General features: G+C 44.7%; 1 protein-coding gene across 11 annotated transcripts in view; it reads right to left on the reverse strand.

The window, feature by feature from the left end:
- The window catches only part of LOC105835952 (bromodomain adjacent to zinc finger domain protein 2B), a 156,579-nt gene that overhangs the window by 35,370 nt on the left and 101,265 nt on the right, over positions 1–19,944 (reverse strand). For all 11 annotated transcript variants that reach the window (XM_036284648.1, XM_036284652.1, XM_036284657.1 and 8 more), the window contains exons 3-4: positions 18,674–18,731; positions 10,594–10,759 (exon numbers count right to left, since the gene is read on the reverse strand). In XM_036284648.1, the coding sequence (XP_036140541.1) occupies positions 10,594–10,750 (157 nt within the window). In that variant the 5' untranslated portion in view covers positions 10,751–10,759; positions 18,674–18,731. The remainder of the gene's footprint in view (positions 1–10,593; positions 10,760–18,673; positions 18,732–19,944) is intronic.

Raw genomic sequence — 19,944 nt, forward strand, 5'->3', positions numbered from 1 at the left:
TCGGGGCGCAGAATATACGGCTGGAATTTTTTCGGTGCACCAGGCCCCGACGACAGGAACGTGCCAGGAAGAAAATAGCCCGGACCAACGGCGCGTCGCGTAACGACGCGGATCTTGCGGCCTGGAAAGACGACACGGCGGCGAGCAACTTCCACGAAAATCAACCGTGTCGCCGCGCCACCGCGTCGCGCGAACACATGCACACGCTAGGGGCAACAATTAAGTATGCTACGTACGGACGAGGCGAGATGTTCGCCTCGGAGCCTGTCCAACAAGAGAAACGTGTGCCGGTCATTTAAATGATCTGCTTATTACTATCGTAGAGACTAATTAATTTTGCTACTAATAAGTGAGAAAAAAATAGATGGCCGAGTCTATATACTAAAGAAACAAAAACAAAATTATAATGCAGACTACATTTAATGTAGTCCAGACTACAAAAGTTTTAAAACTTTTAATTTAATATTAAATTATACGGAAATATTTATTTTGATATATGGAAGATTAATATTAAATTCTTCCTAACGCGTCACGGGTCGATATTGAATTCGGATTTGCCAAATGCCGCATTTTTTTCTGCGATTAAATTCGCTATTATCCGCGCTGCGCTAAAAGTCGAACGCGGTGAAAAAAAAAAAAAAAATCAGGCGATTTATAGATCATAAATCTTTCTCCGCGAGCAGATGTTGGAACCGTGTTCCACGTGTGTAATTCACGGCCGGGGGAGCAAAAGGGTTATAAGTCGCAAACTCGCGCGAAAGTACTCTGTTCTTATAAAATAAACTATGACCGGCATCTGTGCGCGAGTGGAATAAATTCACTCGGAATCTCGACGGTTGTCTCGTATTCCTTCTTCCTCGATATATACATACACATGCATACAAACATACAACGTTCAATGTACTTATAACGCAAATAAATTGTTCTTTAACGTACTTCCTTGTCTGCGAAAAGTGAAATACATAATACGAGAAGAAACAAAATTAATTTGCATAATAATTAATATGAGAAAAAAAAGTTTTACAAAATTCTGTATCGGTGTAAAACGATTTGACACGTGACTCTAGATTTCATTGCGGATAGTGAGTTTTTTAGTATGCAAAATGGACCGTAAAAAAATAAAGCGTAATTGTCGAAACGTTAATGCACTTAAATTCATGTACGTTATATCAAATAAATTGAAATTAAAATAATGCACAGAATTGGTACCAAATGTTTTTGAGCGAATTATGAAGACACTATTGAGTTCAATAGATTGGCTAGCTCATTCATTAAGCAAGATGTAGTATAATTTGCGAGCGCATAATGAGTTTTCATCCGCAAATGCGCGTGGCACAAAATATCGCGCCTCTAGTGCATTATTTCGCGCGTCACGAGCAAAATCCGCTTCGCCGAGGTCTTAATAAACCGGTCCCCCTCGTCCCCAATTACAGCTTTGAAACAGCCGCTCGGACACGCGGCGCTCAAAAATTAATAAAAAAATATTTAACGAGACCTTGCGCGACGGCCAACTCCTGCCGTCGTCGCCGCCGTGCGTTACGATAATCGCGTTTGTGCCGGATGTGAAAATTGCGATTTTACAACTTCGCCTCGGCGTCGGGTTATTATTTTCGAAGGCATCCGGGATTTCTCTCTTTCTCTCTCTCTCTCTCTCTCTGTCAAAATTTCTCCTGCGTCCGTCACCGTTGCCGCGCGCATGCAAGTTTATCGCGTTACGTATATACTTGCCGTGTCGATGTTTATAACTAGCACGTAACTGTAACTCGTATAATGTAATTTACAACGAAGCGGAACGCATTTTCCGTCCATCGGCCGACGCCGAGGTAACGAATTGCGACGAACAGAGTCGGGCGATATCAAACATACTGAAATCCGCGAGGGGGGGGGGTCCGAGAGAGACTCTCCCGTCCGCCTCGGGAATTCGAGCGAGCGCTTTGACGTTGGTCGGAAAAAAAACCGCAATTACTGGCGTTCGACCTAATACAAAGTCGATACTCGACGAAATCCCGGGGTCGCGTCCGCGTTCTCTTTCCACCGGCGCTTCGCGACGCGACCTCGTCATTATTTCGGGTCATAACTGTCCAATCCCGATCGAGGGGGGAGGAAGGGGGCGACAAACCCGCCGCCACCACCACCACCACCACCACCACCACCACCATCACCCTTCACCAGGCTCTTTGTGTCGAAGAGAGGCCGGCGGGTGATCGATCGAGAGATCGGAATGTCGGGGCGGGAGTAGATAACGACGAGCGACGACGACACGATGGCTGGCTCGCCTCCAAATCCGTTTAATTTCGTTTACGGGACGCGAGAGGAACGGCGACGGCAATCTTGCCGGTTGCTCGCTGCCCGATTTGCTAGAATCGCGTGGGTGCATCGCGACAGGATCGCTGAGATTTTCACCACCGTGCTCACGTCCAATCGGAATGACCGCGTTTAAACGCCAAACTGAAGAAGAGGAGGTTTCGTAAGGGAAAACTTTGTATTTAAATTTATTTGGAAATTATAATATACATCCCTCCTCACCTTTAATTATCAAACGATAATGGAGTTAAGAAATTTCAGTTACGAAAGAATTATTTGTACAAGTATTTTCTTAATATCCGCGGCACTGAAATTTTTATATTATTACCTCATTTTTTATGTCCCGGAACAAAAGTGAATCTTCTGCGTTCCACGAAACGTGTACGTATAACTTTCTGAACTTCGTAATTTAAATTTAATCACTAAGTACTTAATAGTGAATACTTAAAATACAAAATGCAATGTCGCATCCGTTAAATGTGCTCTCTCCGATGTAGAGAATATCTCTTGTGGAATTTACACTCGGATCACTGTGGGTGGAGAGGTCGGTGTTAAGGTGGCCCCAGGCTTAACTCGTTTCTGTACCACCTAATCGCGTTACTCTCTCGTAGCTCGCGTATTTCCTTCTTCGGATATAACCGGGTGAGCCGAACGCGTAAGTTTATTAGCCGTGACGTAAACTTGACGAAATTGCAGTTAGGAGGTCCGCGCGGGTTATCGATTCATCGACGGGTCGTTAGGTCGGGAAAAAGTACGGTCGAGGGAAACGGCAGGTGGACAGATCGGACGAAATTGGAGAAGAAAATAGATTACTCGGCGATATTCGTGCGCTCGTCGTGCAGCTCGCAGTGAACGGAAGTGAAAACGGAAAAGACGTGCAGCGTGACACACGAGACGCTATTCCGTATACGTACATGTGAATTGTGCAAACTTTGAAGTATTTACTTTTTCTGCCGCGACTCGGTATGTTCTTACTTATGGAAATCTTATTTAAGTTGTTACGAAGAAGTTTCTCGACACCCGGTAGAGTCAGCCACGTGCGTAAGTATAATATAACCGGTTAACTACGATACGTAAACGATATTATATGTTACATAAATAGATTAATAATAGGTTAAGGGTCATTTACGTGCGCGGTCAAAGTGGGTAATAAATAAATGCATTTCCTCTCTTCCCTCTTTTTTTGCTTCCTTTCCAGAGATATCCGCGTTTGAAAAGCTAAAAGAAGCATAGGTTTATATGTAAGTTTACTATCACTGTATACATATACTTTTATATATACGTGGTAGAGCTCGAAATGTAAATTATTCTATGTATAACATTTCATTTCGACAAACTTTGTTAGCTTCGACAGTGAAATACATTTCGAAATCTCCTTACCCAACATCGTTTCTCTCAACGACGTCGCGAATCAATTGTGTGCAAAAACAGACGAACTATCTTCCCAATTTAATTTAATTTGTCCAACTTGAACATGAACTAATAATAGATAAGTAAGAATAAATGCTATCTATCAAATCTGTTAATGCCGCATTATATTCGCAATTTCGAAAATGAAAAGCAAAATATTCGAGATCGATGGACAATTGCTTATCTCTTCGACTTTTGCAAGTTAAAAGAAGTGGCGACTACATCTGATATTATCTTGCAGTTTTTTTTTAACCCTAGAGTGCTACTCATATTTTTCTAACGTTAATGCTACTGCAGGTGAAAATTTGCCCACGTAATTAAGACCTTTATTACACTTTTCTATTTTATAAGTTCTTTATAACGGTCAGAAAAACTGAATTAATTTTATGCGAAAAAATTTAATATTATGTTAACTATCAAAACTCTAATAACAAAAATATTTCAAACTTGAATCAACCGAGTGAAAATTCATCCACAGTAGCACTCTACGGTTAACGTCTACGCTATGAATATTATCGCTTGTCTCCAGGCAGAATGCACGGTTCTCACACGTGATACGTCCTTCCCGTCCTCCCTCGTTCTCCCGAAAGATCATTCGACAAAGAAAGTATTACAAGCGTATACATCGAAAGATATCGGCGGTTCAAAGTCCAGGTGAAGCCACGTGCATTATGCAGTGCACTGCGAAACGATCGTGGCACGCGGAAGATTCCCGCCGAGGTGATTCCGCGCGAAAGAAATTTCCCTCGGTTACATAATTCAGTGGCCTAATGTTTTCGAGAGAAGGTGGAACGGGGGAGGATTGCGCGTATATATATTCCTGAAAGTCGATTGATATTTTTGTATTTCTCGGCTGGATGCGTCTCACAGGGCACGGAGAGTAACCGTGCACACATCGCGCGCGCGCGCCCCTCAAGAGCTCGTGTGTGTCTCCCCTCCGTAGTTTTTTCTTTCCCCTTGCTCTCTCGCGGTCGGGGATTTTTTTTTCATCGCCTCGAGAGCCGCGTGTATGTACCGAATTCGAGGCACGGTAAACGCATTTATCAAGCCACGCGCGAGCGGGAACGTTACGCGAGTGGAAACGAGAGAGCAATGGACGCCGCGCGTTGCGTTCGTATCAGCGTAGCTATACTTCTTGCGTTATTACACACGTTTCCCTCATTTTTATTAATTCATATGCGGATTAGTGAACTGTAAAAAAAATATTAAATATATAAAAATCGAATGCATGGAACCAAAATTAATAAGAAAAATCACGTGTGAAATTACTTATAATTTATATGAGAAGTACTTAATGTTATTTAATTAAAATAGAAGAGAGAGCGAGCTTCGATCAAAGTAGATTTTGACGCCTAATAATGATTTTACGTATTAGACACCAAAGCCTTGACTGAAAATGCATGAGTTCTCTCTCTTTTCTTATGTTCGATATTTTTATCGATTAATTTTCACTTTAATATTGTTTGATTAAAATAACTCCTAAATATGTAATCAATCAAAAGAACGTGTGATAGACAACACCGAACTACCCCGTACAATATCTGCTTTCAGTAAAAAGGTAATAAATTATGAATTATGGATAAGTCCAGATTGACGTTAAATGCCAATTTTGTATTCTAATATTGAATTAATTATCATCATCATTAAGTCATATCAAATAAATCAAACTCAAAATAAACACATTAATATCGATCATAAATAAGCATAAAGTACCGATTTCCACCTGATAATTCAGTAATCGAAGATTTATAATAATTTTTAATATTTAATTACGAGATCGCAGGGAAAAATATCGTTCCTTCGTAAATTTTCTGTACATATTCAGCGCGTTAAAGAAATGAGACGTGTGACACCTGCGTTCATGGGTTTTCTATGGGTTTTGTTTATTTACGCTATGTGATAGCTACATACCTGCGTATTCGTGTGTAGCCGGCGGCCACGTGTGGGTCCGACATATTATCGTTCTCGCGCGCGTACAAACGAGAGAGAGAGAGAGAGAGAGAGAGAGAGGGGGGGGTCGTTTGCGCCGAGTTAAAGTATGTACTCGCATTTACGCATTCTCTCGCACCGGCCACGTGCACGCGCAAACGACAATAGTTTACGCATGCACATAAACTATGCAAATGATCTCTCTAGATGTAATCTATGCAGATAACGCGCAATCTATGTAGACACCGCTGTAATAGCTGTAACTACTCGTGTCTCTCGTTTTTTTTTTTAACGCATGTAAAACAATTGTCCCGAATGAAATAAAGCTGTTATTAAACTGGAGATAAAAGCGAATTTTTTTCGCTCTTTCTCTCGGGAACTAAAATTAGAAACAATTCGTCTGAACATTTATACGTTTCCCACTTTTATTGTATCATTATATCAATGGCGTGAATTATTACAATGCTTAATGCGCTGAATGGATTATTATCACCGAGCGCACGACACAAAAATATCCGTATTTTTACGACGCATTTCATGCTAAATTAAAAATTTTCATTTCGCATTTGTATCAATTCGATTGTACTTTTCGCGAAATAAATTCATATTACCTCGCATTAAGCGCACGATATCATCGTCAGAGATTCTCCGAGCGAGTTCGAGATTAATTGATTCCGTTTTCGTTGCGCGGTAATCAAAATTCGGAAAGGAAACAAGGCGGGGCAGGGCGGGAATATTTTTGCGTGTTAAACGCGCATGGGAAATCCTAGAAATGTTCCACCAGCAGGATTTATTGCGTCGCTCACGTTTTAATCGCGTCTCCATTCGCGTCTTCGATCGAGCTCGCCGGCGCGCATGGCGGCACGATGAGCTCGACAACAAACGAGCTTTAAGAGGAGACCATGGCTCGCCCGGCCGTGTTCGTGTCGGGTGTGGGTGGTAAAACCGTCAGGTCGCGAAGGGTCACAGAGCAATGGAATCGCAAACGAGCGGAGAGAAGGAGAGAGAGAGGCAGGGGGGAGGGATGGAGACAGAGAGCGCAACAGGAACACAAAGAACGAGCGAGGCGGTGGGACGGAGAGAAAAGAGGAAGGGAGACAGTAATTTTTTCCTGCGCTCGATTCTTCGTCTTTTATTTCCCACGAATGACAGCGTTTTATTTCCGACGTACGACACAAGCTAACGATGATGCATGCACGAGAGACAAACGAGCGCGATAAAGACCTCGATAAGCGAAACGTCAAAGTGCGTTGCTGAAATGAAGAAGTGAAACAAAATAACATCCGAATGGCCATAATGTGCCATTAACGTTGCATAATGTAACGAATGGTAAAATTTGACACCCTCAAAGACTTGACGGGGGAGGTTTTCGATCGTTGAACTTTTCCAGCACCATCAGTCGTACGCGAGGTTCTCCACATGCATAGATTTCACGTTATCGCGACTAATTTGGCGCATAAGAAGAGGAAGGGTACGGGTGGATCTTGTTATTATCGTAGAGAGGAAACCGAGAGAAAGAGCGAGAGAGAGAAGAAGAAGAAGAAGAAGGAGAAAAAGATAAGGGAAACAGAGGAGAGGAACTGCGATATAGCGGAAGAGTATCGTTTACCCGCATAGACCTTTCCGTTTCCCTACTTTGCCTAAATGACGGCGTCTTCTCATCTCACAGCGCGTTCTCGCCGTGGCGCTGATACCGCCGCGAGTTTTCCACCCTCGAGATATTAACGATGCCGAGAGGTCGACGTCGACGTCAAGACGGGAGGAAGCGGTTGGTTGGCGGCGGTGGCGACGGCGGTGTGGATGTGGAGTATATATCGCAAGCCCCGGATGGTAGCTTCAAACGAAAACTCTGCCGCGTCCAACGAGTTTGTATCGAGCGTAGGAAGTAAAAGCACTACGGGGTTGCGGAGAGAGAGATAGATAGATAGAAAGAGAGAGAGAGAGAGAGAGAGAGAGAGAGAGACGCGGATAAAGGTGGGACGTGAAAGAGAAGGCGAATGAAGCTTCGCGAATGAAACGGGACGTAGTGTGAGTCGACGGGCGCGAACGAGAGACGGCCAAAAGAAAGAGCGAGAAAGAAAGGGGAGGAGAGGAAGCGAAGAGAGCGTGATAGCGCGAAAAGAGAGCAAGAAAGAGGAACAGAGAGGCTCCTCGTAGCGCGCGATGCTGCTGTTGCTGCTGGTGGTGCTGCTGCTGCAGAATGAGGCAGGGACGAGGGAAACGAGGAACGCGAGAGGGGTGGGGAAACTGCCGCAGACCTCGGTCTGCCCGTGGTAGGCGAGGTGAGGTGGCAATCAATAAATATACAGAACCAGCGAAGAGCGAGAGAGACGGAGGGTGGCCGAGCGAGCAAACGGGCGAACGAACGAGCTGCGACGGACCGAGTGCGAGAGAACGATGGGAAAGAGAGAGAGAGGAGCACCTCGCCAGTTGCGTCCGTCCATCCGTCCGACCGACCGTTCCGTTCGCTCGTTCGTTCTTGCGTCCCCAAAGCCCTACGGACCTAAACCCGGAGTGAGAAAGGAGAAAAAGCGGCGCAGTGAAGGATCGAGCGAGACGGCGCGGGCGAAAAAAGTCACCGGCGAAGACGGAGACGGATGACAGCGATGGACAGAAAACCCGGGTGGCACGGAGGAAGGAGAGAGATGAGGAAGACAGAAAACGCAGCGAAGGGCAACTTGGGGAAGAGAGAGAGAGATTCCGCTCGAGAGAGAAGGCCGAGGGGAGAGAGAGCGCGGCTCGATGGCGGTCCAGGAAATACGAAGAGGGACGGCGGGGTCGAAGGTGAAGGGACGAAATAAACGACGTGGTCCCGTCTTCGTCGAGAGCGACGGAGATCCTGCCGCTCAGCGAGAGAGGCTTTCAGAGTGAAATCGAGACGAGCTAAGAAATGAGGAGGAGCGCTGAATGCACCCTCGGCTGCATTAACGGCAGTTTGTTCTACTCTCTCGCGTAAGAAACGCACGTGGCTTATCAGACAAACAAAAACATGTTCTTTTATCCATAATGTAGATTACTTACTTACAATTAGATCTACAGTTAAAGTATCATTATTACATATTATTATTCATATCGTGGAAAAATTGGTTTTGTAACTCTTAACTCGTGATACATTGTCACCTTTCGTTGACTTATATTTTTTTCATAAGTGAGTGATTCGCTAAGTACCAATGACAGCCATCCTAAGATTAAATGCCTTAAGATGAAATAAATAAAGAAATAATGGAACTTCAATAATATAAAATTGTCAAGAGGGATACAAGCTCCAGAACTATGACGTCGAAAGAGAATAACTTTCCTGAAGAACCCTTAAGATCTCAATTTGCCAATCGATTCCCATTCTCATACTTGAGTATGGCTTTCGCTTGGGCGAGTGTGAAAAAGTTTAGGGCCATGTATCTGGAAGCAATGCTCGGAACGAGTCTAGACGAGGAGTTCTTTCCTTTGTCGCGAGGAAGCGGCAGACGAGAATCGACGAAAGGAGCCTCGATAACCTTGGAAGGAGAGAAAGGTTAGGTAGAATGTGGGCGCGCGGGACTAATTGATTTCGGGACGAAGTGGAGGAGAGAGAGAGAGAGATAGAGGGGCAGAAGAAAGGGAGGGAGGCCTTTCGCTCGTTAAGGCGGCACTGATATATATCGCGTTGACGCGCAAGAGTGTATTGGGGCTCGCTTTGCATCACGCGTCCAGCTTTCGAACGACCCTGTAAATCTCCACAGCAAGTGCAACGGCGTCATAACGGTGCGGTACATAGGGAGAATAACCTTAAACCATGCGCGCGCGCAAAATGTATCTCTCTTGATCCCCCGATTTCATTAGAGAGCTCGTTCACGCGGACAAGGCTTCTCACCATCCTTGTAGTTACGTTAATGATTGAAAAAATAAAATGTATATTAAATAGACAGAGGACATGAAAAATTCAGTTGTTTGATCAATAATCTGTATATAAAAGGAAGCAAGAAGAAATGTCAATATCGCGGGAAGCGTAAGCCTTCAAAGAAGTTGAGTGCATAGACTAACTCGCGATAAGTTGTGAATGTAAGTCGAAAAAGAGCGCATGTATTTATAGGAAGAAAACAAGCCTGACGTTCTTCTCGAATTCCTTGTTGCACCTTCCAATTTGTCAGCTCATGTGCTCATTATGTCCGATCATGCGAAATCGAAACTCGCGGAAACGTGCCTCAGCGACCGAAATTGGAATCGCCAGGAGTAAACTTCCTCTTGAACAAGCACCATAACTCACGCCGACAAATATGCCGTCGGAACACGCGCATCCACAAACCGTCCACGTTACACGGAAAATATTTGCCCGTTTTGTCTAAACAATATCGCGTACGATCGCGAGAATCAAATAAAATCAAGCGCTCCCGACCGGTAAAATTAGAAAAACAAAGCGGGAGGGGAAGGGAAAAGAGAACAAAGCGGAAGGACTTGTTACGAGATGCAAACGAGATAATTCGTTAATGAACAAACGACATTATTGCGTCACGGGCAACAAAAATTATTCCGCACTTGTCCGTCCGCCCACGTGGACACGCGAGTGCTTCTCCTTCTGTTATCTCTGAAACCCTATATGCATTATCTTCCCCGATCTCTCCGTAAAAATTACTATAATTGAGACGTAGTTATTTCCTAAGATAACCGATTATACAATGATAGAGACGCTGGGGGTGTACCGTACAGACGGAACTAGCCTGGCACTGGAAGAAATCCCCGACCATTAGAGAGCGCGGAGAGCGCTCTCCCCATTATCGGGCTCCTTCTCTTTCCCCGACCTACCTTCGTCGCTTCGCATAATGATGCCGCTTATCGCAACGCGGCGCGTCCGCGCGTAGTTTTACGGTGTGGACGGTGGGACGGAAGGGAGAGAAACGCGAGAAAAATAATGGAAAAAAAAAAAAACGAAGAAAAAGAAGGAAGGCGAGGGGGAAACGAGCGAAAATGACTTACCGCCGAAGAGTGCAGTAGGATCGAGCAACGGATTGGCCTGGTCCGCCTGGAGTTTCTCGGAGGTGGAGGTGGCGCCCGAAGTCGCCGACGCCGCTTCAGCTCCGCCACCTCCGCCGCCTCCACCGCCTCCGCCTGATGCGGAGTTCTCCTTCTCCATGCCAGTCCCCTGAAACATCGCACAATCCATGGTTTCGTTACAGAGAACTTTGCACACACACACATACTTTCTCTCTTTCTCTCTCACGCGCAACGCGTCAAGGACTCCGCACCTCGCCGTTCTTTATCTCGAATAACCTGACGAGAGGGAGGAGGAACGGACGGAACAGGTTTTGCACGATATTTACGGTGGAGTTGGTGCGTCGCGGTCGGTGCATCTCGGAGATTTCGGACGCACGAAATTTTCGAGCGAGGCGTGCAGCCCCGGCGACGCGGGAGATTATTACTCGAGAAGAAAAACGACGAGAGTGGGCGCGCTTTATCGGCGGTCTCTACGGCGGAAAGAATTAAAAATACCTGTTTACTTAATAAATACATAGCTTCCGTGCCGTGTAATAAAACTTTGACGGAGACACACATTTTTCACTTTTTCATTAACGCATTTATAAAATGTAATACTCAACAAGTTTGTAATATCGTTAATTCTCTATTAAAAAAAAAAAAAACCACTACTGAGCTAATTTAATTAAATATAAATTGCATGTTGAGGATTAATTGCGCGAATTCAATAAAATAGAAAAACTCCAGTTAAACTCTTAATTACTTTCCCATTAAATCTTAATTTCCACATCAGTGAGAGATCGTGATCTGTAATTAACACATTTAAGGAACACGACGTTTCTCGAATGATTTACACATAATTTTCCTATACGTAACACGACAGCCCGCGATGCGAAGGCGCATGGCATCGTCGTCGCCTCGGAGGAACGCAGATATTTCAGGCTCTTCCCATCTAATTGCGGCAATTAAGCGGATCAGCGTGGAAAACGTTCGCGTTTCGTCGCGAAATATATTTTCACGGCGACAAAAACAAAATAACGTCGCTTTTATACGTCCCAGGCGTGCCGTACGTGCACGTACACACGCACACGTACACGCAACGACTCGCATACATTTGCATTCGACGACTGTTTACCAGTCGAAGAAAGGCTTCCTCCGGCGGCGCTTTAAATAAAGGTCGTTCTCCCCTCCATCTCTTCCCCTCCAGCGCTTCAATCAGCTGACTGGCGCACTCCCCTCCCTCCGCCGCCCAGCTGTTGTATAAATATACATCGTTACAACGTTGAGTTAGGTTAGGCTGATGCTAGGCTAGACGATGCGCACCGGCGGCGGCGGCGGCGGCGGCGCCGCTGCTATTATCATACGGCCAACATAATTATCATACGTACGAGTCCGCGTACGAGACGGCAGACAACGATTAACGCCGTCGCGATTACGTTAATTAATTGCCACGCGAGCGAGGTAATTTTTCATATTTTCGTACCCCTTTTGGTGCCCTTCTCTCTAGAAAACCCAAGCTTCAGTGGCGCTGATATCCGCACTAATATCGCGAATGCTCGCGTCAGGCGTACGCCAATGTGTGTGTGGAATTATTTCTCTCTTTCTCTCTCTCTCTCTCTTTGTTTCTCTTTTTCCGCCACTGAGGAGCGTCGTTTCAGAAAGCGCGAGTGCGTCGTTCAGCGATATAAAGCGCGGATTCTCAGTTCGAATGGAATGCTGAAACGACGTTTACTACCGTTATTAACTCGTTAGTTCTTAAATATAGCCGTGCACGCCGCGAGCGTCACTATTCACGCGAGCGGAATGCATTTTCAAACGCGGATGAATCCTGATTCTGTTGAAAATGTAGAATTTTTATACTGGAAAAATTGTACGAACGTATCGCTGATGTGAAGAAGATGGCGTGTTTCCAGTCTCCGTAGTGCGCCGAAATTCGTGGACGAATCCAGCCTGTCTCCGTTAAAATTTATGCGACGCGTAATCGATTAACCATCCGTATCATTCGCTACAACGATAAAATAGAAAAAAGAAGTCCTAACGCAGGCCCACTTTCCATTCCGTCCATATTATCATGTCACAGCCGGAATAAATCCGAAGAGAGAAAATCCACCGTGGTCTGGTACACACAATAGCCTTCGCTCGGTGTGCCACAAGTCGTCACGCGATCGTTATCGGCGACGTATTGATTAAAGTTGGTCCCTCGTTCTTATCGGTTCGTACAGTCTTGTTGAAGTGCCTCGCCAAGTATCCAGGATTTCTAGGGTCGCGTGATCGATCCGCTGAATGATGGCGAAAGTAACGTATAAATAATTCTGCGTCTTTATTCTCGTTAATCTAATGGACGAAGACGAATAAAGGAAGCACTTAGTATTGAGTGACATTGCTTAGGCGAAAGAAAGAAAGTACGATAATCCGATTTAAATATTTCAGTGATATTTCTAACGCGTGCGTTCTATGTTTTCCGCGTTTTTTCTTCTCCATTGGCTTCTCTTTTCTTTTTATTTTTATAAGCCACCTACTAAGAGGATCATCGTAGAATGCCTCTTGTACATTTAAGGTATGCGGATACTTAACAAGTTAAAAAAGAGATTAGTCTGTAAAAAATTTTATATTAAATATATATACCTACAGTCTTAAACCGTGTTCTTTCCCCCTTTCATTTGCACGATCTTTTTAATCCATGGTTATCAATATAATAGAATTTGTCGTCACCTTGGAATTCGAGGAGTTGCTTATACAAAAAAAAAATTAATCCACTTATATATAAGAAAATACAAAAGTGCATTATAAGGATTTTGAGTTTTTACTACTGTATTAAATTACGAAGTAAATTTTATATTGTCATAAATGCACTACTTCTACAAATATTAACAATTACTACTCGTTATATTCATTTGTTAACTTGCGAAAATTTTAGTTTAATAATAGACAAGTCATTTTATACACCGCGTTGTTACAAACGATTATTGATAGAATTTCCATGGAATTTGTGTAATTATTTTGCATCGGGATTGCAATTAATAGAAAAGGATTCTTGGAATAGCTTTTACTATGCTTTCAGATTCGTGAATGGTAATGTCGGGCGAAGCTTCTCGTTTGTAATTGACAAAAGAAGCCGCGTAGAAGCCCTTCGCCGCCGGAAATTATTCTCCAAATAACTATGACAGGAAATAAACGTCCTTTCAATATCTCTTATTATTGCTACTATTTCTACTCCTCTAACTGATAACTAAAAGCAAGAAGTAACGGATTCTAATTTACGAAAATGTCGAGTCTCGTGTAATTAATAGAGTATCTTCAACTATTTCAAATAATAAAATTGATAACTTCAATATAACTCTTACTCTCAATACAAATTAAACTCGTTAAAATAATTAAAAACTCGTAAATTATTTTCCAATAATTTGCACATATCATTATGAACATTGTTTTACTTTATCAACTTAAAAGAAAAGATGTCTTATCATAAAAAGTAAAATAGATGCAGTTCCTAACTTGATGCAATCTTTTCTTTTAAAATTAGAAATAAGCTTGAACAAAGAGACACGGTTTTTGCCTACTGATCAATGTTCCAAATGATAAAAACAGAACTGTCAGATGCTTAAAGTAAAATTGAGTCTCTGACATTATAAAATTTTCTTATACCATCCAATTTCTAATTTAAGTTGCTCTGGCTTTAATAATAAAACCACACGGTGATTCTATTATTCTTAAATAGACAATAGACATAATTAAATAAAATTGAAAATTTGCAATTTAGATCTTGCATATCATTAAAGTTCATTATACCTGAACGACATCAAAGCTTTTTAACGGTATGAGAAAAGAGATAATATGCAATTAAAACATATATGTTGGTGTTTATGAATGTTCCGTTTTACTAGCAACTTGAACAATTTTCACGATTTCTTATAGTATGCGCGCGATGCTGAGATATTAAAATCCACGGTTGAAATTATCACCTACATCCGTCGAACGCATAATTAGACGCGCGTCTCCCGGGTGCGCCGAATAACACGGTATGATCGAGCGCGCAATTATTACTGCGGCAACTACTCGTCTACCAATCTCTTCACAAAAGCTTTTTGTTTCCTGCGTACATCATACACAACTTGTAAACAGGCATATTTATGACTACAAATATCGATATTAGACAGTACCCCTTCGGTACTGCAAGTATATATCAAACTTTTTCAAGGTATCTCAATATCATTTGTAATAATTAAGAAAATTTATTGTCATAGTGAAATCAGTCTAAGCGTTGCTATAAGTGTTATAATATAAATGTGAACAATATTTCCCACTCGTATAATTTCTTTCAAATAATCCTTTCCCATTAGCTAATTATTAATGGTCGATCTTCAATTTATAAAGACAAAATTTAAACTTCATTAATGTTATCTAGCTTCAATTATCGGAGTTTTCTTGAATTATCGTAATCTAAAATGCACGTAACAAAAATAAGAGTGCCGATACGCGGGCACTTTCTTCGCGATATCGAGGGAGGGTAAAGACACCTATTCGCGATTCGACACCGTCGTCACCCGCACGGCGTCCGGAATATCCGGGCGAGTCCGTGACGCCACCCGGTTTTCAGCTAGGCGGGCACACTTCGAGATGCCCGTAAATTGACGAGAAAGAGAAGGGCGAGGAACGAGGGCGCGGGGGAGTGGGCGCGAGAGGAGAGGTGGACGCCTTAAGGCAAGGGAACGCGGGGGCGGCGAACCGAGGGCAAAAGGAAGACACGGACGACCATCGATTTCTCGACCGGTATTACGCTCCTTTCCTACGGCCGGGAAAAGCACGGGGGTGCCAGGCTGGAACACGGTCGTTGTCGTAGTAGAGAAAGGAGCCCGGTGACGAGGAAGAAACGCGCCCGTTTGTTCGCGAAATGCGACGCCCTTGCGACCGACAATGCGGCGCGTTCGACTTCAACTTATTGCGTTTATTCTTACGCTTCCTCCGCTTTCCGCTTCGTGTACCTCGACCTTATTAATCCACGAAATCGAGATAAATCAGTTCGCTCGGAAGGAACGGAATTACCGCGAAATTGTAATTTTTCAGGAAGCATTCGGTATTCATTAATACAACAAACAGTTCTACCGTCCTGGGCTGCTAACGCGGCCTAATGACACATTCGCATGTACGCCCTCATTAATAATGTAATGCGGGATGCGGTATATGTGCCTAATGTGTTTTCCTATTTTAGTATACAGGAATGAAGGAAAATGCGTGGAGATTACGCGATAACTACGCTCTTCAAGGCGAAGCTAAAATATGATTACTATCCCGGCAATATCTTTTTCCCGTAATCGACCGTATACACACGCTGCGAAACTTTGACTTAACATTTTTACGTAAACCCATTTCTGCATCCGCGGCAACGCCGGCGGGGAGACGTAATTACGGAGAGTTGCATCGATGTCACTGTGCCGCATCAGATAATACTTCCATATACGTTAATTATACCCAATTCCATTCCCCCGTGCTCGAAAGAAAAACACACAGCCGCACGCGGACCTTGCAACATGAATGTTTCATCCTGAAGCGAGCGTATCATCGTTATGTCGTAACAGTAATTAGCAAATTTAAATAGAACGCCAATTTGCAACAAGTCCATCGCTATCCCGGTTAATTGCCGTAATGAAACGAGATGTATGTGAATATAATAATATTTGACGAACCGGAATTTTCGTTTCGAAAAGCTCGCAAAGGACGTGAACGCGAAACAACAAAGGGAGACGCATAAAACATGTGATATATAAAATTACAAATTGTGACAGCGCGGCCGATCCTAATAGCTCGGCTAATAAGAGGACGTTACGGTCACAGAGTGTCGAAGTGGAGATCGCGGTGAGACGCGAACGGCGAAGTTTCAGAATTTCAGACGAGGGCACGTTTATCGAGAGACGTTATAGCTCGGCAAATACGACAAACAGATTTGGTGGAGACGACAACATCGCTGCGCCGCGCTGCGACGAGTCGGGACGCGGGACGCGAAACACGCGAGGCTGAACAACGAAGTCACGAAGAGTGCGGCCGGGCTTAGTTTCCCATTCAATGAATCCTTACATGGTACACGTCACCGAGGACGACGGGCATTACGCGCGTTTCCCCCCCCCCCTCCCCCCCGTTCCTTCCCGTCCGTGCCGTGGCAGATGGCACTCCTATCTGCGTCAATTACAGGCGGACTCTTCTCTCGTCGGGGCGTTTCGAGGGAAGAGATACGTGGCGCAACGAGGACCTCGGATCTTGATGGTTTCGCAGAGAGCGAACCAACATTACGGGCGGCTACGTTGGTGTGCGGGCGGCAGGGATCGCGGGACAGGAGTGAGTAGAGAGAAGAGAGAGAGAGAGAGAGAGAGATCGTCGCAAGAGATGGTGGAGGTGGAGGAGCAGCACAGCAATCAATACAGAGCCAGCAGAGCAAAACCATCCCTCGACTACTCCGTGTGTCGCTCTCTCACTCTCCCCCCCTCTCTCTCTCTCTCTCTCTCCCTTGAACGGCCGCCGATATTTCTCTCCCTTTCTCTATTGAGCACACACCGGTTTCTCTCTCTCCCTCCCTCCTCTGGTCTATCTCTCTCTCTCTCTCTCTCAAACCGGCGCGAATACAACGGTTGCACAAACGCGCTACAGCGCCGTTAACGGGGACTTCCCCACGCGTCCGCCGAATACACGCGCAGGATGCACATGCACATCCGTGCACCGATACGAGAGCGCGCGTACGCAACGGTCGGGGCGACCGGGCGTCATGCTAGCGTACATACGTCGCATCGGCTGCAATTATAGCGGCGATGCTCGTAGCGCGTAGCGCGCACGAGAAACGGGAGAAACGTTGGCGTGAGCGAGCGAGATTGCACGAACGCGAGTAGGTGTTCCTCTCCCCGACCGAGCGCGCGCTTGCATACGGCAACTCTTTTTCCGCGAACTCGGGCATGCCGTGGGGAAAACGGCGGAGATACGCGGAAGCTGTAATAAGCGAATTATTATGTGGGAGTATTCGCGACGGCGATCGGTACGAAGAAATGCGCCGTGCCGGGTCCCCTCCCCCTCCCCTTCCCCCCCACGAGCGCCCTCGTAATCCCCTTCGAGAATGCCGTCGCGACGCCCACGGTGGAAATCGCCGCCGCCGCCGCCGCCGCCCCCGTTCGCGGCGAATCGAATTCAAATCGATTGCGGAATGAAGTCATATTAACGCTCAAACGGCACTTTATTCAGCGTATAAATGCAGCAAACCCCCGGCGATCGGACTCCGCGCTCGGGCTTGAGATGAATAAGCCGACGGGATGCTCGAAAACAATCGTTATAAACATTTTTTTATTCGTTAACAAAATCCTTACTGCAAATGTTTTAACGAAACGCAATGTATCGTGTGCGGTATGAAGAGGAAAACGACATTTTACAACTTTTAATTTGATTCGTAAACTTGAAGAATACGGAGGGAAGGTGCCACACATGGAAGGCAGCGGCACGTGTTTGATGCATTTTATGTATGTACGAGTTCTATAGTCGTATTGAAAGTTTAAAGAAACGCTATTTTACGAGACGTTAAAAAAAAAACAGTCGCACACGAGACGTATAAAAGTTTCTTACATAGCGCTCGCGACGTAAAAATAGAAAACCCGATAATGAAATATTAATGCGACCCGTATTCTCGACGCACTTAACGCTCGTTACGCGGAGAAAAAGATCAACGATCGCCGCCGCCGCCGCCGCGGACACGTCGGAACGCTCGTGCGTATACGAAAATCGCCGCGGGCCACTTCGACTTTGTCGTCCGTCTCGCGATTAACGAGCCGCGTGAGCCCCGGCGATTAATATAATCGTAATTGTCGAATGTAAATTACGGGAGGACGGAGGAAGAGCGAGGGAACGCGGGGCAATAAAACTCGCGATATTAGATTCGCAATTTGGGGGTAGGACATTACGTATGCACGATACCGTTTCGTACGGGCATCGCTTAACGATTATTTCTCGTTGTAACGCCCGTACGCCGTGTACGTGTACGCGCCACACACACACACACACACACACACACACAACACACACTTACAAGTATTCGAGGTACTCGTGTACTCACTATTAATTACGAAGCCTCAACTCATAGTAGAAACCGGCTCCGCGAGACTCCATCGCACCTGAAACACAGAAACACATTACGCCGTTAATAACAATGTCCTAGGATGTTCTTATATGTATCACCCGCGGCCAAACGGGGATTGTTAAGGCGCGAAGGCGCGTAATCGCAACTAGCGAGTATCTCATCGGCGCGCGCGAATTTTCTCAAATTCGTCGAACGAAAATCGCTTCGTTATATCGCGCGCATCCACGTGCGCATAAACGCGTTCCGATCGAATCCCCGACGGTGGATGATAAAACAAACTTCCCGTTTCTGGAGAGAGTTACTCCAGTTTCTAAAATTCGCGTGTAATCCATGTTTGTAAATTGACTTTATCGAGATAGTGTGCCGCGAGTGAATTCAAACGCGCTTTGCAACTTTAGAAAACTAGCAATTACTGTAAACAGGAAGGAGCTCTCGTTGGATTATGTAAGGATGCAATTAACGAATAATGGTAAATTCTCAAAACGATTAAAATTTATAATAAGACGCGTTATGGATTTAGTAGTTAAAGATACGTCTCTCATCCCAGTTCCAGAAACACTCGTCTGGAGATGTTTATTAATGGAGACGCAATATTCAAATCACTTAACGAATTAATTAAAAATATTGCTGGATACTCTCGAGAAGAAGATAATTTCTCAGCTGGAAGCTTCGTCAAACGTACTAAAAATACTTTTCTAAAAATAGTCTAGTTATCTTAATGCAATAAAGATATACCGTTTTCTCTCTCTTTTTTTTTCATATTAATGGATAATAATAAAAGGGTAATGTGCTCGTAATAAAATATAAATTGAAAACACTCGGCTCCCCGTAACTTCCGTAACGACAGTCATAATTCCGGAGCAGTTCCGAAATTGAGACTAATTTCCGAATCATTCGTCATCGTTAGACGTACATATCGTAACGGTTAACTGGCCAAAAGGTTCTCGTTGGGGGAGATAAGTGGCTGAATCTGGTATTTGTAACTACGCGTGCGCTAGTCGAAACGGTGCACGAAAGCGCACCGTGCATACATCAAACCGTAGAATCACATCCGTATCGGTATTCGCCCCCTCACTCCCTCCCCCCCCCCCTCACCCTCCCGTCTCTCTGCGTTCGCCTCTACTTCTCGCTCGCTCTCGCACGACTTTTCCCTATCGGCGCAGCAAAGTGATACCACAAACAAGTAAATAGACTGCCGGCTGGAATTGACCAAAGTAATATTTGCCATCGATCGCGTTTGCCGCGGG

This window comes from Monomorium pharaonis, chromosome 3 (genome assembly GCF_013373865.1).
Source record: "Monomorium pharaonis isolate MP-MQ-018 chromosome 3, ASM1337386v2, whole genome shotgun sequence".
NCBI lineage: Eukaryota > Metazoa > Arthropoda > Insecta > Hymenoptera > Formicidae > Monomorium > Monomorium pharaonis.